This window comes from Cyprinodon tularosa, unplaced genomic scaffold (genome assembly GCF_016077235.1).
Source record: "Cyprinodon tularosa strain WSP-4 unplaced genomic scaffold, ASM1607723v1 ctg168, whole genome shotgun sequence".
Taxonomy (NCBI): domain Eukaryota; kingdom Metazoa; phylum Chordata; class Actinopteri; order Cyprinodontiformes; family Cyprinodontidae; genus Cyprinodon; species Cyprinodon tularosa.
In genome coordinates this window covers 203,191-224,761 of record NW_024038513.1, presented here as the reverse complement: position 1 = coordinate 224,761, position 21,571 = coordinate 203,191, and the positions used below count along the sequence as shown (strand labels likewise).

Below are 21,571 nucleotides of genomic sequence, written 5' to 3'. Positions count from 1 at the left end.
AGAATTCTGAATTTTTTCCCATATTAACCTGAAATATTTAAAAATCTGTTAACTTTTTTTTTTTTTTCCCAGTGGTCCTAATCCTCTTCTATACATATAGTATTTGTATGTTCTGATGAAAATGAAAAAGAGAGATCATATCTCTCCTATCCTGGCTTCTCTTCGTTGGCTTCCTGTTAAATCCAGAATAGAATTTAAAATCCTCCTTCTGGATCTGATTGTTCCTTACAGTTGTAGCCATTCAACATTCCCCAACATTCCTTTATAATTCGTTTTCAAACATCAATCTTTGCACTAAAATATTCTGTCATGATTTGAGGACATTAAGATCTAAAGAGAAGCATCACCTCCTGGTCGGAGCCTGTAATTCAATAAAAGGGTGGAGTCCAGGGGCGTTGCTAGGCACAAAGCTTTACTGGGGCACTGGCCCCCTATCGCATATGCCCCTCCTTCCATGCGCAAATACAGACAAGCACACCGCCCCACCCTGATAAATTCCTACCAAAATTACCAGTTGAGATATTAATGAGTGTAAGAGCATATTTGTTTTAACAAACATGAACATTTTTAATATTGCAGCTATAAAAAATAAGACTTTACCAACTTTAAAAATAAAAAGTTTCCTTATACACATTCTGAAGTAATCATTAATTCCTAGGTTTCAGAGTTTTAGTTCAGGGGAAAGTTTTTCTTTTATTTTTTGAGCATTAAAGTTTACCTCCTATTTTTCATTTTTGCAAAGCGGTCAATCACTAGACTGTGACTCAGCTTAGAAAGTTCTTCCTTTTCAACTGATAAAATAGCAAGATGATGGAGCTTGTCTTGTCCCATTGTGCACCTCAGCCAAGTGTGGAGCCTTCTCAACACACTGAATGAGCTTTCACAACTACAGCTGTAGACTGGGATGGTGATGGAGATCTGGATGACCTTCGTTAGTGTTGGTAACATGATGTTATCAAGCAAGTTGAAAACACTGCATATCCTTGATGACAAGGATTTCTTTTTCAACCAGGAAAAGCTCAAACCATTTTGAATTAAATGAAGGTTTTTTTTACTCCAAATTTGTCCTGGGGATTGTGGGACAACTTCACTTGTTTAGGACCATCATGCTTTCCCCCTAAGTCACTAATGTCCCCTTCTTGTTTGTGGAAGCTGGTTGTTGCTCCCTCATCACCTTCATGGTCCTGTCTCTCCTCTGTCTCTTGCCTGTCAGTCTCGCCTCCTCCTCCCTTTCCTACTCCAGCACCTTCATTCTCATTCTCTACAGCAAACATTAAAAAACTTAAATTTATAATTATGTAAATATCTATCATATTGCTTATAATGTTCCTAATGTAACTAGTTAGCTTAAATCACTAATTCATTACGGGACCTCACCTCCCTCTCTCTCATCTTGTTTACTGCTTCCCTGTCTCTGCTTCGTGTGAGGAGTTTCCTGATATCCATCTACAAACCAATGCAGTAATTTTCAGTTAGTAGCCTATAAATCATGTGGTTTCACTGGGAAAATAATAAAATTGACAGGTAAGAAACGTTACCAGAACAACGTTTCTTACCTGTCAATAAAAATAAAAATAAATGCGTCACGGCCGCACGGTGTCCCATCCAACTTAGTTGAGAGCAGCGTGTTAGTTTACCTGCAGTTCATGCACTGACATGCGCTGACGTGGGGGCGCTAATACATCCTCAATTTGGAGTTAACACACACTTGCTACGCATTTGAGTAGAAATATGCGTCTCCTTCTGTTGGAATTATCTAAATTGATGCATTGAAAAAATGTAATACTGTTGCAAATATTCATGAGATTTATACTGGGGCACAGCTCAATTATACTGGGGCACGTGCCCCAGTAAATGGGGTCTGGCGACGCCGATGGTGGAGTCAATGTAAAAAAATATGTTGGGTTCATGGAGGGGATTTAGCTGGGAGTTGGAGGGAAGTGGGCTCCCCTTCAGCTGGCATTTGACTTGGAAGGGCCTTTCTGAATGGCTGCTACTGTATGTTCCTATCAGAGCACTTCGCTCTCAATCTGCAGGTTTACTAGTGGTTCCTAGAATTTCTAAAAGTAGAATGGGAGGCAGATCTTTTAGTTCTCAGGCTCCTCTCCTGTGGAACCAACTACCAGTTTTAGTCCGTGAGGCAGACACCCTGTCTACTTTTAAGGCTAGGCTTAAAACTTTCCTTTTTGATAAAGCTTCTAGTTAGAGTGGCTCAGGTTATCCTGAGCTATCTCTATAGTTCTGCTGCTATAGGCTTAGACTGCTGGAGGACATAGGGACACCGTTTCATCTGTTTTATTCTACCTTTTCTCTCCAATTCTGTATTTTTTTAGTTCAACTCCTTACTTCCCCTGCTTTCTTTCATCACCTTAGAGATAAAAAACTATTCTGCGCTGGTCTTCTTAATGTCTCCTCTCAGGAACAAATGTTATAAAAATCTGAGAAGAGAGCCAATCAGGAAGCCCCCTGAGCTGACAGTGACCACCTCATCCTGACGGAGGGGTTTGATGTGATTGCTCAGAAAAGCTGAGAGAAACCGGCTCTAAATGAACCAAACATGGATGTAACTGGTCTGTTTGTAAAGCTACGGCAGCCTGTGAGGACAAATTGCTCTGAGCTTAGATGCTCCATCAGACCTCAGCTGTGTTTATAGGTTTGGCGTCTGATCCAGTCTGATGAACAGGATCTAGTGTCTGTTAAAGCTGTTCATTTGGTGAGATGCTTCAATTGTAAATTTTCTACTTCTATTAATTTTTTTTCAAGACCAAAATACTTTAAACATTGTTGACTGACATTAAGCGGAAGATAAATAAAGTAAAGACTATATTGGATTTTTTTTTTTTTCCCTCTCCTGCTTTTATTTTTAAAATCCGGCCTGGTTTCCGGTGTAGCTCAGACTAACTTCCCTGAGCTGCAGCCTGGAGGAGGAGTACTGGAACAGCAGGAGTCACTGTTCATCACTCATTAACCGGAAAGGTCAAACCTGGCAGCCCAACAGGAGTCCCTATGTATGCAGAGCCCAAATAAATTATTAGACTTGCATGTCAAATATCCATAAAATGAATAAAGTTTCCATGAAATAACTCTGATTTAAAAATTATGTATTTATTTATTCATCTAATACATGAATCTCAGATTTTATATCTACCATTAAATCATAACATTTCTATTGAGTAATTAATATATATTGAATATGAGGAATTAAGTTAAAAAAGTTAATGAAATTAGTTTAAAAATAAGTTTATTCAAATATGAATATACATAATGTACTTTATACCTAGAAATACTGTATATAATGTAATGTTTAGAAAACCTCTGGTTTTATTTATGGTTTAGACAGGAGCGGATTGAGGAAATGTGGGGCCCTAGGCAAAGACAGGCAGGGGGCCCCTCTGAATGGAGAAGACAACACATAAACAGCCTCATTCTCCAGATATAGAAATGTTAATAGAATAGACATCCATTATCTGTTCTAGGTTGTGTCCCTCTCTTCTTGTCCCTTTTCTTCTTGTTTTCCTCTCTATGTTTTGTACTCAGCTGACTTTTCATGCTGTCTCTAAAGGAATGAAAGATTTTTTCATTGCACAAATAAGGAATAGTTGTATTAACCATACATGGAAACAGTTTTATGGGCCCCCCAGGAACTAGGGGCCCTAGGCACCTGCCTAATATTGCCTAATGGTAAATCCACTCCTGTCTAAAGAAGAAATGGATGACAAAACAAGAAAATTAATTCAAATATGAGCTCAGAATGATCCCGCTATGGACCCTAAAATCTTCCTTTTTCTCATGAGGCTGATCTGTTTTTCTTGATTAGTTTGATGATAAAATGCAAAAGATCATTTATTTTTTGCAGAAGTGCTGCATTGATAGATGCCTTTATAAACACAGTTTAGTGCATCAGGCAGTTCGAAACATCTCCTGCATCGGTCACATGACTTTCTTGAAACATACGCGCACGGATACATGGTTTTGTTGTTAGAGCTGCACACATGCCTCTGATGCATCAGTGTTGCTGAACCAAAAGGATTTTTATCAAAAACATAATTAATGTGCACAAATAAGGAATAGTTGTATTAACCCCTCTTTCATCATTCTGCTTCATTCTATCTCTATTCTCCCACTCTGCAGAATCTGTTAGTTCAATCTCTAACGTTCTGCTCTCTCTGCTTTTTCTCATAGTAGCTTCATCTGGTCTGTTCCTGTTTGGCTGTGACTCCATCCTGGAGAGAAATATCAGCTGTGCTGCTGCCATCAACACCTTTGTTTCTAGATGTTGGAGCTTGGCCTGTTTTCCAGTGTAGTCCTGTTTCTCTGACTGTGACTAACTGGATGTGCTCTCTTCATCCTCTGACATGGGAGCTGGCTCGGAGCTCGTCTGCCTGGCTGTGTGTTTCCTGGACGGGGCCGCCTGTGGAGCTGGTTGACAGTTGCCTTTTGTATCTATGCTTCTTTTTCTATGTCTGCTTCTGTCTCCTTGAACCCCAGTGGGCCTCAGCAGATGGCCGCTCACACTGAGCCTGGTTCTGCTGGAGGTTTATTCCTGTTCAAAGGGAGTTTTTCCTCTCCACTGTCGCTACAAGCATGCTTAGTGTGAGGGATTGCTGAAGAGTCAATGAGTCGATGCAATCAGCTGGTTTTCCTTGGATAGAAAACTTTGAATCAATCTGACTGGATGATCTGGTTGAACTGGAAAGTGACCTGAGATGACATGACGTGAATTGGAGCTATAGAAATAAACTGAATAGAATTGAAAGCGTTTTTCTCAATAAAATATAAAAGAAACCTGAAGATGTTCTAAAAGGCTGAGCAGCTGCGGTCGAACCTGCAGCGTTTCTAGAGAGAACCTGGGATGAACTCTGCAGACTCAGCATTGGGTAAATATTTAGTTTATAACTGGATCTTCTGCTGAGGCTGAAAACGGAGAATCTGCTGCCAAAAAACACCAAAGATAAAAAAAAAAATCATCAATCGAGGACAAAAAAAAACACCCAGAAGATCCACAATGTTTCCTCGATTAAAGTTTTATTTCCTCCCTCCACAATTTTCTCCAAAGATTTCAGTCACAATAAAAATCAGCCCCACCTAAATATTTTTATTTATAAATTAAACATTTATTCTGGCTTTTTTTATGCCCGATCATAAAAAATCTTAAAAGGATTGAAACTAGAAAAACTAAAAGTAAACGTAGCGTTTCTTCACGTGTGCGGCGGCGTGCACGTGTGCGGCGGCGTGCAAGTCCGCAGCCACCTACAGGAAACCAGCAGAGGTGCAACACAGGAAGCCAGCAGTCCAGTGGAAAGAGGGAGTTTATTTTTTGGGGGGAAACAGCAGCAGAGACCTTTTAGAAATAAATAAAACGGAGACAGCCCACAGATCAGCCAGAACGCATCGGGACGCCTTCTCTTTTTGGACCACAGGGGGAGCCGGAGCAGGACCTGAAACTACGGAGATCCTTCCAAGCATCCATGGCTTCTCTAAGGCACCAGATGAGGAAGCGTTGCCGTTTGGACCCTGCAGAACCGCATGTTTGGCATCAGGAAGTGAAACAGGAAAGAACCAAAACCGGAGCGGGAACCAGGCCCGACCCAGTGGAGGTGTAACGATACGACGCGCCGTCAAACGGAGGATCCCTGTTTGGATCCAGCTGGGAATCTGGTTCTGGATCCCTCCCAGCCTGCAGGTTCTTTAGCGTAAATATCAACCAGCTGTAGTGTGGGTGGTACCAGAACCGTTTACATGAGGTTCTGCCGGAGCAGCAGAATTAGGACAAAACAACCTGCAGAGCAGCGGAAGATGAGGCTGGAATATTTCTGGGATCCGAGGAAGTGGCGTTCCAACGGAGGGAAAAAAAAAACAAATCTGGAATAATTTCAGCAACTTTTCCTCTGCAAGGATCCAGACTCTGAAGCTTGGCGTTCCAGAGGAGAATCCTGCTGAGGTTCCGGGTCACAGAGGTCAGAACCAGCTTCACGCCGATGCCAGACGTTTGTCCTCAGAACCCAGAGGAGAATAAACTGAGACGTTTAGAGGCTGCAGCCTGTCTGAGTCCAAACTGTACGGTTACACCTCCACAGTCTGCTGAACACGAACCCAAAGGGGTTCAAAGCGAAGCAGCGCAGCGTTTCACAAACAGAAAGCTGCTCCAGCGAACGGCGGCGGGCCGCTCCGCTCCAATAAACCCAAACACATCCAGTCCCAGACTGGACAGCCACTCCGAGGACCTCACAGAGGAAAAAAAAAAGAGTCAGTGCTGCCAGGCGAGACCCTCCAGACATTGTCCTCCACCAATCAGCACACAGAGCCGAAGGGGGCGGGGTCATACGTCCAGGGAGGGGTCAGAGGGGGGGCGGCGCTCGGCTCCTCGGCACCGCTCCACCTTCTTGATGACTTCTGACACCACGCACACCGAGGAGGTGAGGCTGAGCAGGAACAGCAGGTCTGCAGGAGCAGAAACACTAAATATTATACAACTGTCGTTAAAGTGACAAAACTTTACAAAGAAAAATCGAATCAATTAAAACTGAAGTAAATTTTTTTCTTTATGCAATTTTAGCATTTTTTAATTTTTTTTATTTAGGATCATTTAAGATTAAAATTACTTTACAACAGAAGCAAAAAACGTCCCGTTTGTTGATATTCTGCAGGTTTCCTACAGCATAAAGCAAGTTAAATTCAAGACTTTTTAATGCCACTTGAAATAAAAATTTAAGACCAAATTCACAAGAAAAACTCTGCTTGCAACAACTTAACCCAAAGGTTTATTTTAACATAAACCACTGCACTAATGTTTCACATTTTGAAAAGCTTCCCATACAGGAAGAAAGCTAAAAACACACAAATGAAAGATATATTTTAACAATTATTTAACTGAATTCACAAATTTTGTTTTAGCAGGGAACAAAACTAATCAGTTTTAAAGCCACAACATAACCAGTGCTAAGTCTTTTTTGCAGCTATTTTTCTTTGTATGGTTTTCTTAGTATGTTTGATTTGGTGATAAGTGGAGGCGTTGCAGAGACAAGGGTGGAACCAGCCAGTCAGCCCTTACCAGTGGCTGACTGGCTGGGTGTGATCTGGATCGTGTCTTCAATTGATACATAACTGAGGCGCCGGCCACACGAAGTCAAAATGAACACGAAACGCTAATTTTTTCCAGAACGTTTGTCGTAAAGACGGAGACGTAAGATAAATGTGATCGTCCACATGAATGCATGAAAACGCTGCAAAATGTATGCCAGGCCTGTAAGTGGCGCTGTGGTGCCAAAGCAAAAATAGCGACGAAATGTTGGGCATGCGCAGTAATATTTATACATGGTTGCCCTGCGGGTCCATTTTCGTGATTCAGTCAAATTCAGGTGCTGAACTATGTGGTCGATATTGCTCTGTTCTTCCTGGAGATATTCCAGAAGAAGAAGATTTTGTTGTAAGCCCGACAGCAGGGTGAGTAGCATGAGCAGCAACCATTCAACACAGTACGGCGCCATTGTTGTTGTGATACTGTGTCACGCATGTGTGTTTAGAGGCGACGCTATGACGCATGCGTGTAAAAAAAGAAATGCGGTTAGAGCTTAAAGATGGAAACGCGAAAACCGCGTTTCAAAATCTTCCCACTCTGAAGGCTGAATAAAAAAAAGATCGTTTACAGACCCCCGAAACGCCGGCTTCGTATGGATGAGAGGCTGGTTTGGTTAAAAATTTGTGCGTTTAGGCCAGGGTTTGACTTCGTGTGGACGGGGCCTGAAAGCAACTGAATTCATACATAGCTGTATTTATTGAAACGACTTTTGGAGGTGTTGCCATGGACACAAATACTGGACAGAAATATTACTATTACTGGCGTGGACACACTGACAAAAAGATCTTAGGATTCATCAAATTTAAAATAACAAAATAAGGATAATCAGTGCCGTTTACATGGCCTCAGTGGTCCTTTAAACCACTGAAACGAAAACATTCAAATGTATATTTCCCCTTTTGGAAATGACGTGCATCATATCAATTTCATTTTTACCTTCTTTGTTTTTAAAGCCAGAATGCATCCAAGAATCTGACTTGAAATGTGATGGAGCCGCGGGGCGGATTTTCATAGTGTCCTCCATGTTTTATTTCATATGACTCGTTTCAGTATCCCGCGGACGGAAATGCTTGTGACACAAAGCAGCGAGCATCAACACATCCACAGCGACATCTGCTGGACTGGAAGTTGTATTACACTTGATTTGGCTGATGTGCGCCAACCATTAATGTATTTTATTTGTCAATTTTTTTTTATTTTTATAATTGATTCTTGCCTTCAAGAATCGATGCAGTAGATCACAAAAAATTAGAATCGTGATGCATCGTCATGACGATTATTTTGCACACCCTTACTTGGTACTGGTTTTAGCCGTGGAGAAAACTCTTGGCTGGAGATAATTTTGGTTACATTTACACTTGCTCAGATTTTCCAGACGAAAAGTTAATGGTGCATCTCCCAAATGTCCCGGCTGCAACAACGCTTTATTGGTTCCGCTATCGGGACGGAACCAATAATGGCGAGCCGTTATTTTTTCTTAAATAATAAAAAAAAAATTTGTCAATTTTAATGTTTTTTATTTAGATAAAAAATATAAATCGTAATAAAAATAATCCTATTTATGATGTTTTTAATACCAATTAAGGCCTTAATTTTATTTTGAAGAATTCAATGCCTTTTAAGGCTTTTCAAGGACCAGCAGGAACCCTGTTCTGAGACCAGATCTGGTCACTTTCTAACAGAATAACTAATATGCAAAACGCTCCACTCCTGTCTGGGTTCTTCTGACTACTCGCCGTTAAGCGTCTGCTGGTAGCCATGATTAAAGGACTCAGATTACAGAGCGACTCGAACATGAGTGGAAAACAACCGAGGCGGTTCTGAAAGTATGAGGACGGCCAGGAGAAGCTGCTCACCCAGGATGCTGAGGCTCTCCGTCTGGAAGATGCTCTGCAGAGGAGGGAAGTAGATGACGAGCAGCTGCCCCATGATGGAGGCCAGGACGGCGTAGCAGAAGGTTCTGTTGCTGCACAGACCCATTTCATGGACCATTCGAGTCTGAGGAGACACGGTTCATAGATCAGCTGTAGACCTGGAGGACGGCTTTCACTGAGAACTCAGAACCTCCTGAGGTTCTGGTTCCGGTTAAACGGATCGGAACCCAGAGGGGCGGGTCTACCTGAGAACGAGAGCTCAGAGCGTTGAACATGTCGAAGAAGACGAAGCAGGTGAAGGTCATGGTGGTGTCTCGAGGAGTGATCACGTTGTCCTGCAACTAAAACCCAAAAGACACAGAAACCGGGTCAGAGCTTCAAAGCGGGTCGGATCAGAACCAGGCAGGCGGGTCGGGAGAACCGGGTCGGTGGGGCACCTCTCTCCAGAAGACAAACAGCGTCCCGCAGACGATGATGAATGCCGACACCAGAACTTTAACCAGCAGGCTGCGGGTCAGGATGCTGTCCTTCACGTTCCGAGGCGGCTTCCTGATGACGTCAGGGTCCACAGGCTCCACCCCCAAACTGCAAACACAGAAGTTCTCCCTGTAAACCCGGGTTCTATGGGGGTACCTTCAGCTGGAGAACCGGGGAGTCCAAACCAAACAAACACGTAGGACTGATGAAGGGTTAGGTTTATAGGCCGACATCCCATCAAACATTTCTTCTCAGAATCATTTTAGAATCGATTAAAAAACTGAAAATAAACGGGACTAGTTTATCAATAAGACATCCAAATGCAGCTTCTAACTTCAAATCTACATTTTTTGCATTGATCTCTATTTATTCACTGGATTGCTGACTGCCTGGGAAAAGTGAAGCTGCCATCCGCCATCTTGGTACTCCCCACTCCCACAGAGAAACACAGTAAAATGCCTCCCTGTTCAGCATTTGGCTGCTAAAACCAGCAGTTTTCTGTCTGCAGGAAGACGTTCCTCAGGTGTTTTCCCAGTCAGTGGATGAACTAAGTAATAAATCCATCTATAGACGATGGATCCTATAGTTTAGTCTGTAGACTAACATTAGTCTGGGTATCTCAGACTGACTGGAAGACATTGAGTCTAACGTTAGAAAATAGAAAGTAATTCACTGTAAAATGTCAATGTAGTAATTCTTTATTAAGTGGATGTTAGGTGCTGAAATATATTGCATGTTATATTGTCAAAAAAAAGCAACTCAAACATTTGACCCATTTTTTTTTATATATATATATAATATATATATATATATATATATATATATATTAGGGATGGAACGGTTTATGAAAACCGTCCGAACCGTTCGGTTCGCGTGTGTTTCGTTCGGTTCATGCGCTGCTCCTTTTCCTCATAGAGGAAGCGTTTACACTCCAGAGCAGAAGGTGGCGGTACTGCGACCAAAGCCAACCACCAGTAGTAAACAAGAAGAAGAAGAAGTGAAGCAGCGTAGCCGGGTGTAGCAGGGAAAAAATCAGTTGTTGTGGAGAATTGTGTGGGTATGGCGAGTGGGAAAGAACAGGAGTTGGAAGACGCGCCAGCAGCACTTTATAGGTCTGCTGTATGGGAGCGCTTTGCATTTAGAGTGACCTACGATGACGGCGGAAAGAAAGCTGTGGATAAAAGTGCAACCGTGTGCAATCATTGTGCAAGACGTTTTGTTTATGCTAACAGCAACACGACCAACATGACATGCTAACTCCGAAATCCCTCATACTCCGTCAGCGCTCCGCCCCGCTGCGCTCCAGACCGGCTGCACAAAGCAAAGCCTACAGCCTCCACTGTGGCTCCCGTCCGCTCACCTCTGAGTCCCTTGGAGATGGTAGAGAGCATGCGCCAGATGATTAAATTCAAAGCAGCAAAACATGCGGAAATGATCCAGGGTTTCCGCAGATCATTTAAAATAATTACAATTCATTATTTTTTGGGGGATTTTTTCATTCATTTCATAAATTTTTATGGGATTTCGGTGTAACAATCAACATATACCGAACCGAAAACTGTGACCACGAAACCATTAATCGAACCGAACCGTGGATTTTGTGAACCGTTCCACCCCTAATATATACACATATATATATATACAAACAGTACTGACCCAAAACCAAATTATATACTTAGTCGTAAGTTGTAGGGAAGCGGCCGTTCCAACCGTTGTATTTCCGAATTCTCCCGAGTGGTGCCCGACTTTACGCAAGCGAATAAAGTGAATGTGATTGGTCGATTATCAAGGGGGCGGGATTGTTGTGGTGGAAGGTTTGCAAGCTTTTTGGTTGTGGCTGGTTTGTCGGAAGCATCTTGCTAACCAGTTAGCAACTTAGTGCTAGCAGGTTCCCAATGGGAAATTCCATTGGGACCAAGTAGCACTAAATTGGTGACTTAGAAACGACGCTGTCAAGGAACGCTATGGACAGCGGAAACATGCAAGAGGAGGAGAGTTTAGTGTCGGAGGTCATGGATGAGTCTCCTCCGTCATCCATTTTTTTATTTAGAGGAGGAAAGCGGGGATGAAGATGTTGTGGAAGAGGACGCCAGGGCGGCAGAAGCTTGGTTTGGTGTAGAAGGCTTCCAGCCGTACATGTTTGAGCCCTTGCCTCGCAACGCTGCCAGTTCTGTTAGCTCTACGCCTGCCGAAGACACAGACGTCCATCCCCGTGAACACTGGGACGCAACTCAATGGGAAAGGAAAGGATTCTGGTTTCAACCGTTGCGTATATTAGCTGCGACACATGAATCAAGATGCTATGACCGAAAACATTTGATTGACAGATGACTGTTGATATATGAATGGCTGAATTTAGGTGTTCAGGCTGACGTAGAACTAACTGGCCTGGATAAAATAACAAAAGGCCATCATTGAATTGAATCAACAATTTTCATAGCCATGAAAATAAAGGAAACTCTTAATGAGAAGTTGTGTCCAAACTTTTGGTCTGTACTGTATATAGCGTGCATTATCAGACATGTAAGATGTAATATACATGTATTTATCACATTGTTATGGTAATTACATGTGCATCATCCATTTAGCACTTTTGGTACATTAACATTAATTTTATTGTGATGGTTTAATATGTTATATTACCAGATAGATAGACTTCATTGACTTCATAATGACTATGCAATGTGATGGGCCTATTTATTTTTATCATAAGTTAAAGTTAATGATGCTATGAAACAGCCAGTTTGTGTCAAAGTGATGAATTTATCCTTATTTTGAAAGTCTAAAGTCCCCCTGAAAATGAGAACATCATCGTTGTTCAATGCTGTAGCCCACGTATCGTTTACATTGCGACCTCTCTAACTAGGGGGGTACCAATATGGCAGCCGGTGGCTTCACTTCAACCCCGTTGGACTCCGTTTCCCATAATGCTCCTGTACCTCTGAGCGGGCGGTCCATCCATGATGATGTTGATCCACAGGATCTGCATGGCATTCAGAGGGTTGGGGAAGTTCATCAGCGTTGCCAAGGAGATGAGCGTCAGCGCCGCGATGCTCCTGGTCACCAGTAGGGGGAGACGCAATGTTAGAGCGGGTTTATTTATAAACCAGAAACCAGAGGAGAGTCAGACTCACGTGCTCAGCTGGAAGCGGACAAAGTTCTTGATGTTGTTGTAAATCCCTTTTCCCTCCTCGATGGCCGACCTGGAGGCAAAGGATTAATTCATTAATGTGGCTAACTGACTGTGCTAAAAGAGGCTAACCTGTTAGCTACTGAGCACAGTTAGCCACAGCGCTACCCAGCCCTTTACATCATGGTCTAACAGTTACTTTGTTCACCAGAAACAGACCTTTTTAGCTTTGTTATCAATCAAGTCAGTCAACCATTAGATACGCTGAGATAACAGAAGCTCCCTACTCAGCAAACGGACGCTGTATTATGTTATTATCGTCGTCTGGGCAACCACAATATTTTACGTCTTGTGGCGTCAATCATAAAGCGTAATGTATTTGATGGGTTGAATAAATAAAGGAGAGCAGCAACAAGGTGCAATGGATAAGAAAAAGAAATGTTGTGCTGTTTAGATGCTAGGCTACCTCCCAGCATGCACCAGGTGCACCAGGTGCGGCTTACGGCAGAACAGCAACTCACATGATGGTCTGGAAGTCGTCATCCACCAGGATCATGTCGGCCGCCTCCTTGCAGACGTCAGTGCCGGTCTGGCCCATCGCCACGCCGATGTCGGCGGCCTTCAGGGCCACGGCGTCGTTAACGCCGTCGCCCGTCATGGCCACCACAGCGCCGAGGTTCTGGAGCGACTGCAGAGGGGGAGAACTTAAGCGTTAAATGATGCAGGTTTTGGTTCTGCTCCAATTCCAGCAGAACGTCTCGTTGTTGTGGGTCCGCTCGTTTTCCACGGCGGCCGAGCAAACCGGGTCGTTCTCACCTTGACGATCTTCAGCTTGTGCCTGGGACTGGCTCGATAAAACACGGCGATCTGAGAAGGGAAAGCTTCATTTAATGGGAGCGCAAAGGAGGCGATGGGAGGCAGAAGATGGAGAAAAGTGTGCGTCTCACTCTGGGAACAACGTTGGACAGCTCCTGCAGGTCCAGATGATCCACCTCCTCTCCTGACAAACACTGGCATCCTTTGGAGTAGAGGCCCAGACGGCTTGCTGCAAACACACACAGCTGCACCGTTAAACGTTCGTCTCCTGATTATTAAACATCACATGAAAGGTCGGATCCATTTCTGATTTCTGTCCGTTTCTTGTTGTAGCATTTTTTTTCTTCTCTTTTCCCGCTGATAAAAATGCGAGAGCGGCTGACAGCTCTCAACTTTAGATTCATCTAAGCTAATTTTATCCCTGCTTCTTAAATCGCAGCTCTTGCCCTGTGAAATTTGGACCCTTTTTGTTGGCTAAGAATTTGTATTTATTTAGTTTCTGGACATTTAAATACAAAAATGAAACAAGACTTTTTTTTGGTGGATTTATGGGTAAAGAAAAAAAAAGAAAAGTAATTTTCTGAACCAAGGGGTCTGCTAGCAAACCATCTGGGTGGATATAGAAATAGTAAACATGACGCTGCGATCTGGTCTGAAGTAATCAATGGTTTGGAAGCAGCTCGTCTAAAACGTGGGACAGCAGAGACTCTCTGACCTATAGACACCGCCGTCTCCTGGGAGTCTCCTGTGATCATCTTGATGGCCACCCCAGAGTTGATGAGCGTAGCGACGGCCTCTTTGACGCCTTCCCTGGGAGGGTCGATGATGCCCACCAGACCCAGGAAGGTCAGGTTCCCCATCTGTGACCCCGAGGCGAAGGCCAGAACTAGGAGACAAAAACGGAGATCAGAGCGAAGCTGAAGAGGGACAAGCTCTGCAAACGTTCCCCGACCATTACCTCTGAGCCCCGAGGTGCCCATGTAGCTGATCTGCTGCTGGTAGAGCTCCCTCTGCTGGTGGTTCAGAGGAAGAGCGGCTCCTCTGCTGTTGTAGGAGCTGCAGAAGCGGATCACCTGCTCGTAGGCTCCCTTCACGAAGTAAACGCCAGTCTTGTCCTGAGAGGGAAACGCAGTTAGAACCAGAAGGATGCAGGAGACGGATTCTAGACGGAACTTTGGACGGATCCGGACCTGCTGAGTGCGGTGAACGCAGCGGACAGCCATCCATTTCTGCTCAGAGGAGAAGGGGTTCTCCTCCAGACGGACGTACTCCTGGTGCACGCTCTCCAGGCCCATCTGAGGAGAAGCACAGAACCCTCACCAGTTCAGTGGCCCATCAGAGGCGCAGAGGTTAGAAGAGTTTTAATTATCTCCAGAATCAGGAGGGGAAACAGTTCAGAACCAGAACCAGGGATGGGACCGGTGGCTGGCGTTGGACCAGTCTTACCTTCATAGCGAGGGCGATGAGCGCTCCCTCCGTAGGCCGGCCCAGAAGGTTGTGGTTCCTGATGACCGAGTCGTTACACACACAGCCCACCTAACAACAACAGGCCGCATTTTCAGACGACGCCGTCCGTTTTTCTTCACCAGACAGACGTAGAGACGTTTGGGATTTTCTGGAACTCACCTCCACAATTTTGCTGATGGAAGGGTAGGAGAAGCCGTGGACGATCTCTCCGTCCAGCAACACCTCGCCGATCCCGTTGTAGCCCACCCCCGTCACCTGGAAGACGACACGGAGGGTAGAATCATTCTGTTAGCTGATCCCTGAGGTTTTCAGAGTCACTTGGTTCACGGTGGATCCCGCGGGCTCTAACTTCGGCGTGGAGTCCGTCCGATGTGAAGATCTGGGTCACCGTCATCTCGTTCTTGGTCAGCGTCCCCGTCTTGTCTGAGCAGATCACGTTGCAGCAGCCTAGCAGAGACAACAGCAGGAACGTTAATCCGGATCTGCCACCATCATCGTTTGATGATGTTCTTGGCCAACACTACCCAGTGGGTCGGGCATTGCGCTTGGGACTTGGAGGTTCTGAGTTCAAGCCCCACTCCCACAGTAGGGGTGTAAATCACACCCATCATGGCGATTCAGATTTCCTGACCCAACGATGCGATTATTTTTGATACTCAAGAATACACCACGATACGATTCGATTAATCGGGGTTTTTTTTTTTTTTTTACACCTTACAGGCTAGACAATGTTTCAAATTTGAAATAAATCAATAAAAGCTGTAATATCGTTATGCCTTTTTTTTTTAGAAACAACAGCAAATAACAGAAGTAGAAAAGTTGCATCAAAAAATACTGCACAAAAATCAGTGCAATGCAATACCTCGGCTCCAGACGTCCCGCCCCCTCCACAGACGCTCCGCTGCTCCTCTCCCTAATTGTAGCTGACCGCAGACAGGAGGCCGGCTTGTTTTGTTTTTATGACCGAAATTGCAGAAAACAACTCGTGAAGTTTGACCCGCTAGAAGATCGAGGTGCGCGAGAATGCTGGGACCCTTTTTCCACCTGGATCTCCGCTCTTTTTGCCCCATTGTCCCTCCGTCGTCGGACTAAACTCGATCCCACTTCCTCGCCGCCTCGGCCGTATCTAGACCCACAGCGTGTAGCTCAGACCACGCTTCAATATTGAGCATAATTTTAAAATGTCTGCATCAAGCTCACTGCAACACACTGCTGTAAGAGTATAACCAGGAAGCGAGGTAGGAGGGCAAAATAGGTTTAGCGCCACCGCAGCACGGGAGGGAGAATTACGCCCAGGAGCAAATGGATAAAAATAGACCGGAGGAACAAAAAACATGAATCGATTCTCTTGCGGACGTATCGATGCATCGGATCGCCGGCTGTTGGATCGATGCATCGATACAAAATGATTATTATTTACACCCCTAATGCTGAATGTGCAATATATGTGAATATAATAGTCATACCACTACCTCACCATTGTTCCTTACCTACTACACTTTAACGCTAAAGTCAATCCACCTGTATATAAGCCATCCAGATTGTACATATGTCACCTCAAATCTCTGTGCTACTCCCTTGTATTTTTTTATTTCTTATTTTTATTTTGTTTTTCATTGTGTGTGATACATGTAAACTTGCACCTTAATCCTTATTTATCTTAATATACTGTATATATATATTGTTTATTCTTAATGCACCTTCTTTAATGACTATGCCAATATGTGACGGGTGACTTTCTCCGCTGTGAGATCAATAAAGCTCATCTAATCTAATTGGTCAATTGTACATCCACTCTACACTATGCGTATTTCCTGTTTGGTACCTAATGGCAGAAACTGACTGTAGCTCCGCCCACAACGCCTGGCACACCTCGGACACTATCCCTGACATCGTACAGGACGCTAGTTTGTAGCTCTGTGCGACGGTCTGTTGGTTTGCACCCGAAGCCAAAACTGGAAAATTGGGTAAATGAGATAGTTTGCCAATGGAATTGGAATTTCTACCTTTAAAATAAGATAATTAGATACCATGCACTTGAAATGGAACAATACAATTCTGTTTTCTTATTTTAATTGTAAATTGTCTTGTTCCATCAGCAAAATGTCTCTTTTACCTCCTTAATCCAAGAAGAAATGAAGAAATATATCTGCGTCATACCTGCGACAAGCTAACTGCAACGCACTGCTGCGGGAGGATAACCAGCCCTTTAGCTTCTCACATCCCGAACGGGAACCGTAACGTCGGGAAGAAAATCAAACATGTTTGAGATTCAGTCGGCCGTCATAAGGCGGTCGTGGACAAATCCTGCTGTTGAAGCAGAACCTCTTGCATTGCGCAAACAAGGGAGTTCTTCTTCTTCCAGATTAACGAGTCCGACCAACGCCAACAGATGGCGCCGAGTCCGACGTGGTTTTTAGACGTACAGTGTCAGCATGTAGATCGTATCAGAGTGTCGGGTCGCACAGTGTGAGAACAAACATGGTGAGCTGTGAACTTTTAAATCCTGCAGTTTCGTCGTACAGTTTGTGCTGTAGCTGCATGCAATGATTGAAAATATCCCCGGGCGCCGCACAATGGCAGCCCACTGCTCCCCAGGGGGATGTGTTAAATGCAGAGAGTTCATTCCGTTGCTCTGTACTTGTGACAGTGTAATGACAGTAAAAAAGCATCGTCATGGATACGTACTCAGAGTTTCCACGATGGGAAGCTTCTTGACGATGGCTCTCTTCTTCACCATGCGCATCACTCCGAGCGCCAGCGTCACCGTCACCACGATGGGCAGGCCCTCTGGGATGGCCGCCACAGCCAGACTGGAGGAGACGACAAACTGATCAAACTAGATTCATCAACAGAAACCTCAGTGTTAAAGGCACACTATGCAACATTTTTCAGTTAATTAATGTGTTCCATAACGTTTTGGATGATTAAATGATTCATTTCAGGTCGAACAAAGGTTTTCTTGGCCGCCCTGGTGGTCTGGACCGGTGCAGAGCTTGCTCAATACTGGAGGAGTTTTTGGGTTAAATAAGAAGCTTCTGCTAAAAAAAAAAACCCAGGAGAGACGGAGCAGGAATTCTGCTGGAAAATCTGGAGGGGAAGGCTTTAGAGGCACCATGGGTCCTCTGACCCAGACCAAAGGGGAGGGATCAGAACCTTCAACCAATTAAAAAAAGAACCACAACAGTGTGTGGATCTTCCAGCATGAATAAAGAAAAACCAAGTTGCCCAGTGACTAAATGGCTCTACTGGCCCTTGCATTGTGGTCCCTGCTCGGATCCGATCAGCTCAACTTGTGAGCTGACCATCTCTGTCTGTATGCGACGCAAACATAACGCTACGTCAGAACGCCAGCAGCAGCAGGTTTACATGCAGATTCAATGCTTTACTCCTCTGAAACAGTTTATTAACGCCTAAATTAACTTCAAATGTAGAAACCTGCCGGCAGAATATGTTGGCTTTTATTATCCTGCTGCCTGCAGTTTGGATTACATTGGAGTGATGCGACTCCGCCTCCGATGTGACCCACTGCTGAAATGTCTGTCTCATGTTACATGTGGTTTTCTTCTGCTGAGGTTTTTTTTTTCATCTCAAACTGTATCCTGTCAAGGATAAAGTGTCAAATATGCTCCCCCCCCTCCTCTTTTGCCCATTGTGGCTCCTGTCTTTGCACAGATAAAGGGGGCCTATAGGTAACCGCCTGGGACCTGGGAAGCCATGAGAATGTGCTAAAGGCAGCGTTCTGCGGCATGCAAGGCCTCAATAAAACCGTTCCCTCTCTCAGCCCCCCCCCAATGTATGTTATGTATTGTGATGAATGGTTTGTGCTGAAACTGAAATCTCAATTGCAATGTAAATTGTAGTTGAGAATAAAGTTGATTGATTCCGTAAAAATTCAAAAAATATCCACTGGACTTGGTTTCCAAGATTTGAAGACGTTTCTTGGAAACCAAGTCCAGTGGATATTTTTTTAATTTTTACGGAATGACTTTGACCTAGATGACTGAGAACCTTCATCAGCAAAGTTGATTGATTGATTACGTACGCTAAAAACACTAACATCTACTTCCTGCCACCGCGAACAGTAGCGAAAAACTGCAAAGAGGCAACCGGTGTTCTGTCAGATGAGCATACCCAATCAGACCAGTTTATCCCTTTAGTTTCTCCCTTTAGTTTTGTTCAAAAAATAAACTTTAAACTATCTTAACGGGCGTGTTTCCCTTTAGTCATGTTTAAAAAAAAACGTACTTTTCTGTGTTTTTTGAAGCGTATGGCAATCTGACCTTAAATGGTTTTTTTGTACAAAACTAAAGGCGATAAACGCAAATCTGACGTCTTGCGTATTGACTGGGTATGCTGGTCTGACAGAACACCGTGCCAGAGGCTGCTGTTGAAGGGGATTCCCAGTGACATCGCAGCGCCGGTATGTGGGGGTCTGAGCGGCTCCATCAGAGAAGTAATCTTTGAAGGCAGGATGGTAATCTGGATGAACTGACTGCACAGACCATGTTTTCAGGAGGACTTTCTCACTTCAACATAGATTCTAACTACTTCCTACCCGCTGATCACAGCTAATATAGCTGCCATTGTTCCAGGCAGAGAAAGGATAGGGTAGCTCCGCCCACACCCACTTTTCTACCAAACAGCAAAGATGCTTCAGCCGCACATCAGAACTAAACTTGTAAAAGCATCAAAAATGAAGCGTTTTTGCTGCTCCTGCTGCGTGCGGTGTGAACTTAGCGTTAGGCAGCAGTGGAGGAGCTTCAACAGAGTTTGTGGCTTTTAGACTCAAAGCATCAGAAGAGAGCCTGAGAAGGTGGCGGACGCCATGGAGCGTTGAGGGATGAAGAAAAGGAGGGGGGACAGAAAAAAAACGCTCTGTTTTTTTAGCTCTAACAGCTGCAGACGTTAGATGTGGGATCTCATCGGATCAGCAGCCTGATGATGTCACGTTTTCAGCACCGCTCTGAGCAGCTGCATTAAACCAGCCCAGCTGGTAGCGATGGAAAAGGGCCGGGGGTTCCGGCTTCCCTCTGTGGAGGCGGAGGAGGCTACCTGACCCCGATGGTGAACATGTCCAGGATCCTCTTCCCCTGCAGCCAGCCCACCAGCATGATGACCCCTGAAACGGAGCAGAGCAGACTGAGCACGGCCTGAAGATGCTGAGCAGGATCTGGGCTCTATGGAGGACAACGTCTCACCGATTATGCCGAAGGAGTAGAGCGACAGCTGCTTCCCAAGCAGGTCCATGCTCTTCTGGAGAGGGGTTTTAGGAGCCTGAAACAGAAGCATTGGAGGATTATGGGTCTTTTTTCTTCTCAGGAGTCAGAACTACTTCCTTTTAGCTCCTATTCAAACAAACAGCTTTTCCTCCTGAACTCAGAACTTTACCAGTCTGGAAATCTTCTGGTTTCTCAGCCAGATTTAAAGGAAAAGTCCGCTCACAATTAAAATACAAATTTCTGAAAGTTCTTTAAATCTGAAATGATTCCATCCTGTTCAATAAATGATCAGTGTTTTTAATTCAGAGTAATTTTCCTGTGAATGTGCTTTACTGGAGGCATCCATGTTTGTCAAAGAACACTACTGCCACCTACTGGTTAGTGACATTGTCACGGTGCGGTATCGGCTGTTGATCAAGTCCCAGTGCTGTATCTGGTGTTTGTCACAACGCGCTATTATCCAAGTCATCTTGAAAACATTCTTCTTCCAAATGTTGGCTACATATTACGGGTTTTTTCTCTGGCCAGAAGTTCGATGGCAAATCCTCCCTCTTCAAGTTGGCGATCCAACGACCAACCCGTCCGTGGAGGATCAGGAATCAGAAAGGTGGAATAACTCTTTTTCCACTTTTACCCGATGTATTCCAGCATCCAGCTGCCATGCACGTGGGCATTGTCAGTTTCACTATAGCTCTGGTGAATTTCAATGGTGAAGTCCTCTGGAAATCTTCAATAATTGTTGTTTATTGCAGATGTGTCTAGTAGTTCCCATTGATTTAGCTTGGAAAGCGGGGAGAATGGCGCTAGGCTTACCGCACCGGTCACTGTGTTTTTTTAACGCTAAATCCATTAAATCAGCGCAAACGTATTAGTTTTAGGTATAAATATTGATTAATTGATTATACCTTGCTGACCAGACTTTTCCTTTTAATCTATTTTAATTTGTATGTGGGAGTTTTTCTCTCCACTGTTGCTGCATGCTCGCTTGCTTTGAGCGATCGTCTCATCTATAGTCTCTACCTGCTCATCCAGGTGGAGAGAATCCTGCAGAGTCAATGACTGGAAGCGATCGGCTGCTTTTCTTAGAAAATTGAACCATTCTGATTGAATCGTTTCTATAAAGTGACCTGAGATGACAGGCTGTGAAATTGCCGTTAAATCAACTGAATTTATTTCTTTTTAATCAGTGATTAAAAAAGACAGGTGTTAACAGGAGAACCTGACAGACTGAAGGTCATTTGATCTAATATTACATAAACATACCAGAATCTAGGCCGTTTAAAGTTGGCAGGAAGCTCATCTGAAATCTTCCATTTTATTTTCATCTATGAAGGAATTTCCATTGTTTTGGTTCTGGGGTCCAACTGTGACCCCGCCCCTTTGGATCAGTGTCAGGGGAACTCACCTCCTCAGCCTGCATCATCTTGAACACTTCCCCAAACTCGGAGTTCTCTCCGGTTCCGATGACGATGCCCTGAGGAACAGGAAAAAAAAAGTAAAATAAAAT

The 21,571-nt window shown here is 44.2% G+C and overlaps 1 protein-coding gene across 2 annotated transcripts in view; it reads right to left on the bottom strand.

Annotated features, from left to right (window-relative positions):
- Positions 1–5,008: 5,008 nt before the first annotated feature.
- atp2c1 (ATPase secretory pathway Ca2+ transporting 1) overlaps positions 5,009–21,571 on the bottom strand; it is a 41,727-nt gene continuing 25,164 nt past the window's right edge. For both annotated transcript variants that reach the window (XM_038281160.1, XM_038281159.1), the window contains exons 9-27: positions 21,470–21,538; positions 20,044–20,119; positions 19,898–19,964; positions 17,531–17,655; positions 15,192–15,289; positions 15,002–15,097; positions 14,822–14,911; positions 14,566–14,670; positions 14,334–14,490; positions 14,091–14,261; positions 13,507–13,604; positions 13,376–13,426; positions 13,081–13,247; positions 12,564–12,632; positions 12,369–12,485; positions 9,390–9,537; positions 9,198–9,293; positions 8,935–9,076; positions 5,009–6,441 (exon numbers count right to left, since the gene is read on the bottom strand). In XM_038281160.1, the coding sequence (XP_038137088.1) occupies positions 6,320–6,441; positions 8,935–9,076; positions 9,198–9,293; positions 9,390–9,537; positions 12,369–12,485; positions 12,564–12,632; positions 13,081–13,247; positions 13,376–13,426; positions 13,507–13,604; positions 14,091–14,261; positions 14,334–14,490; positions 14,566–14,670; positions 14,822–14,911; positions 15,002–15,097; positions 15,192–15,289; positions 17,531–17,655; positions 19,898–19,964; positions 20,044–20,119; positions 21,470–21,538 (2,064 nt within the window). In that variant the 3' untranslated portion in view covers positions 5,009–6,319. The remainder of the gene's footprint in view (positions 6,442–8,934; positions 9,077–9,197; positions 9,294–9,389; positions 9,538–12,368; positions 12,486–12,563; positions 12,633–13,080; positions 13,248–13,375; positions 13,427–13,506; positions 13,605–14,090; positions 14,262–14,333; positions 14,491–14,565; positions 14,671–14,821; positions 14,912–15,001; positions 15,098–15,191; positions 15,290–17,530; positions 17,656–19,897; positions 19,965–20,043; positions 20,120–21,469; positions 21,539–21,571) is intronic.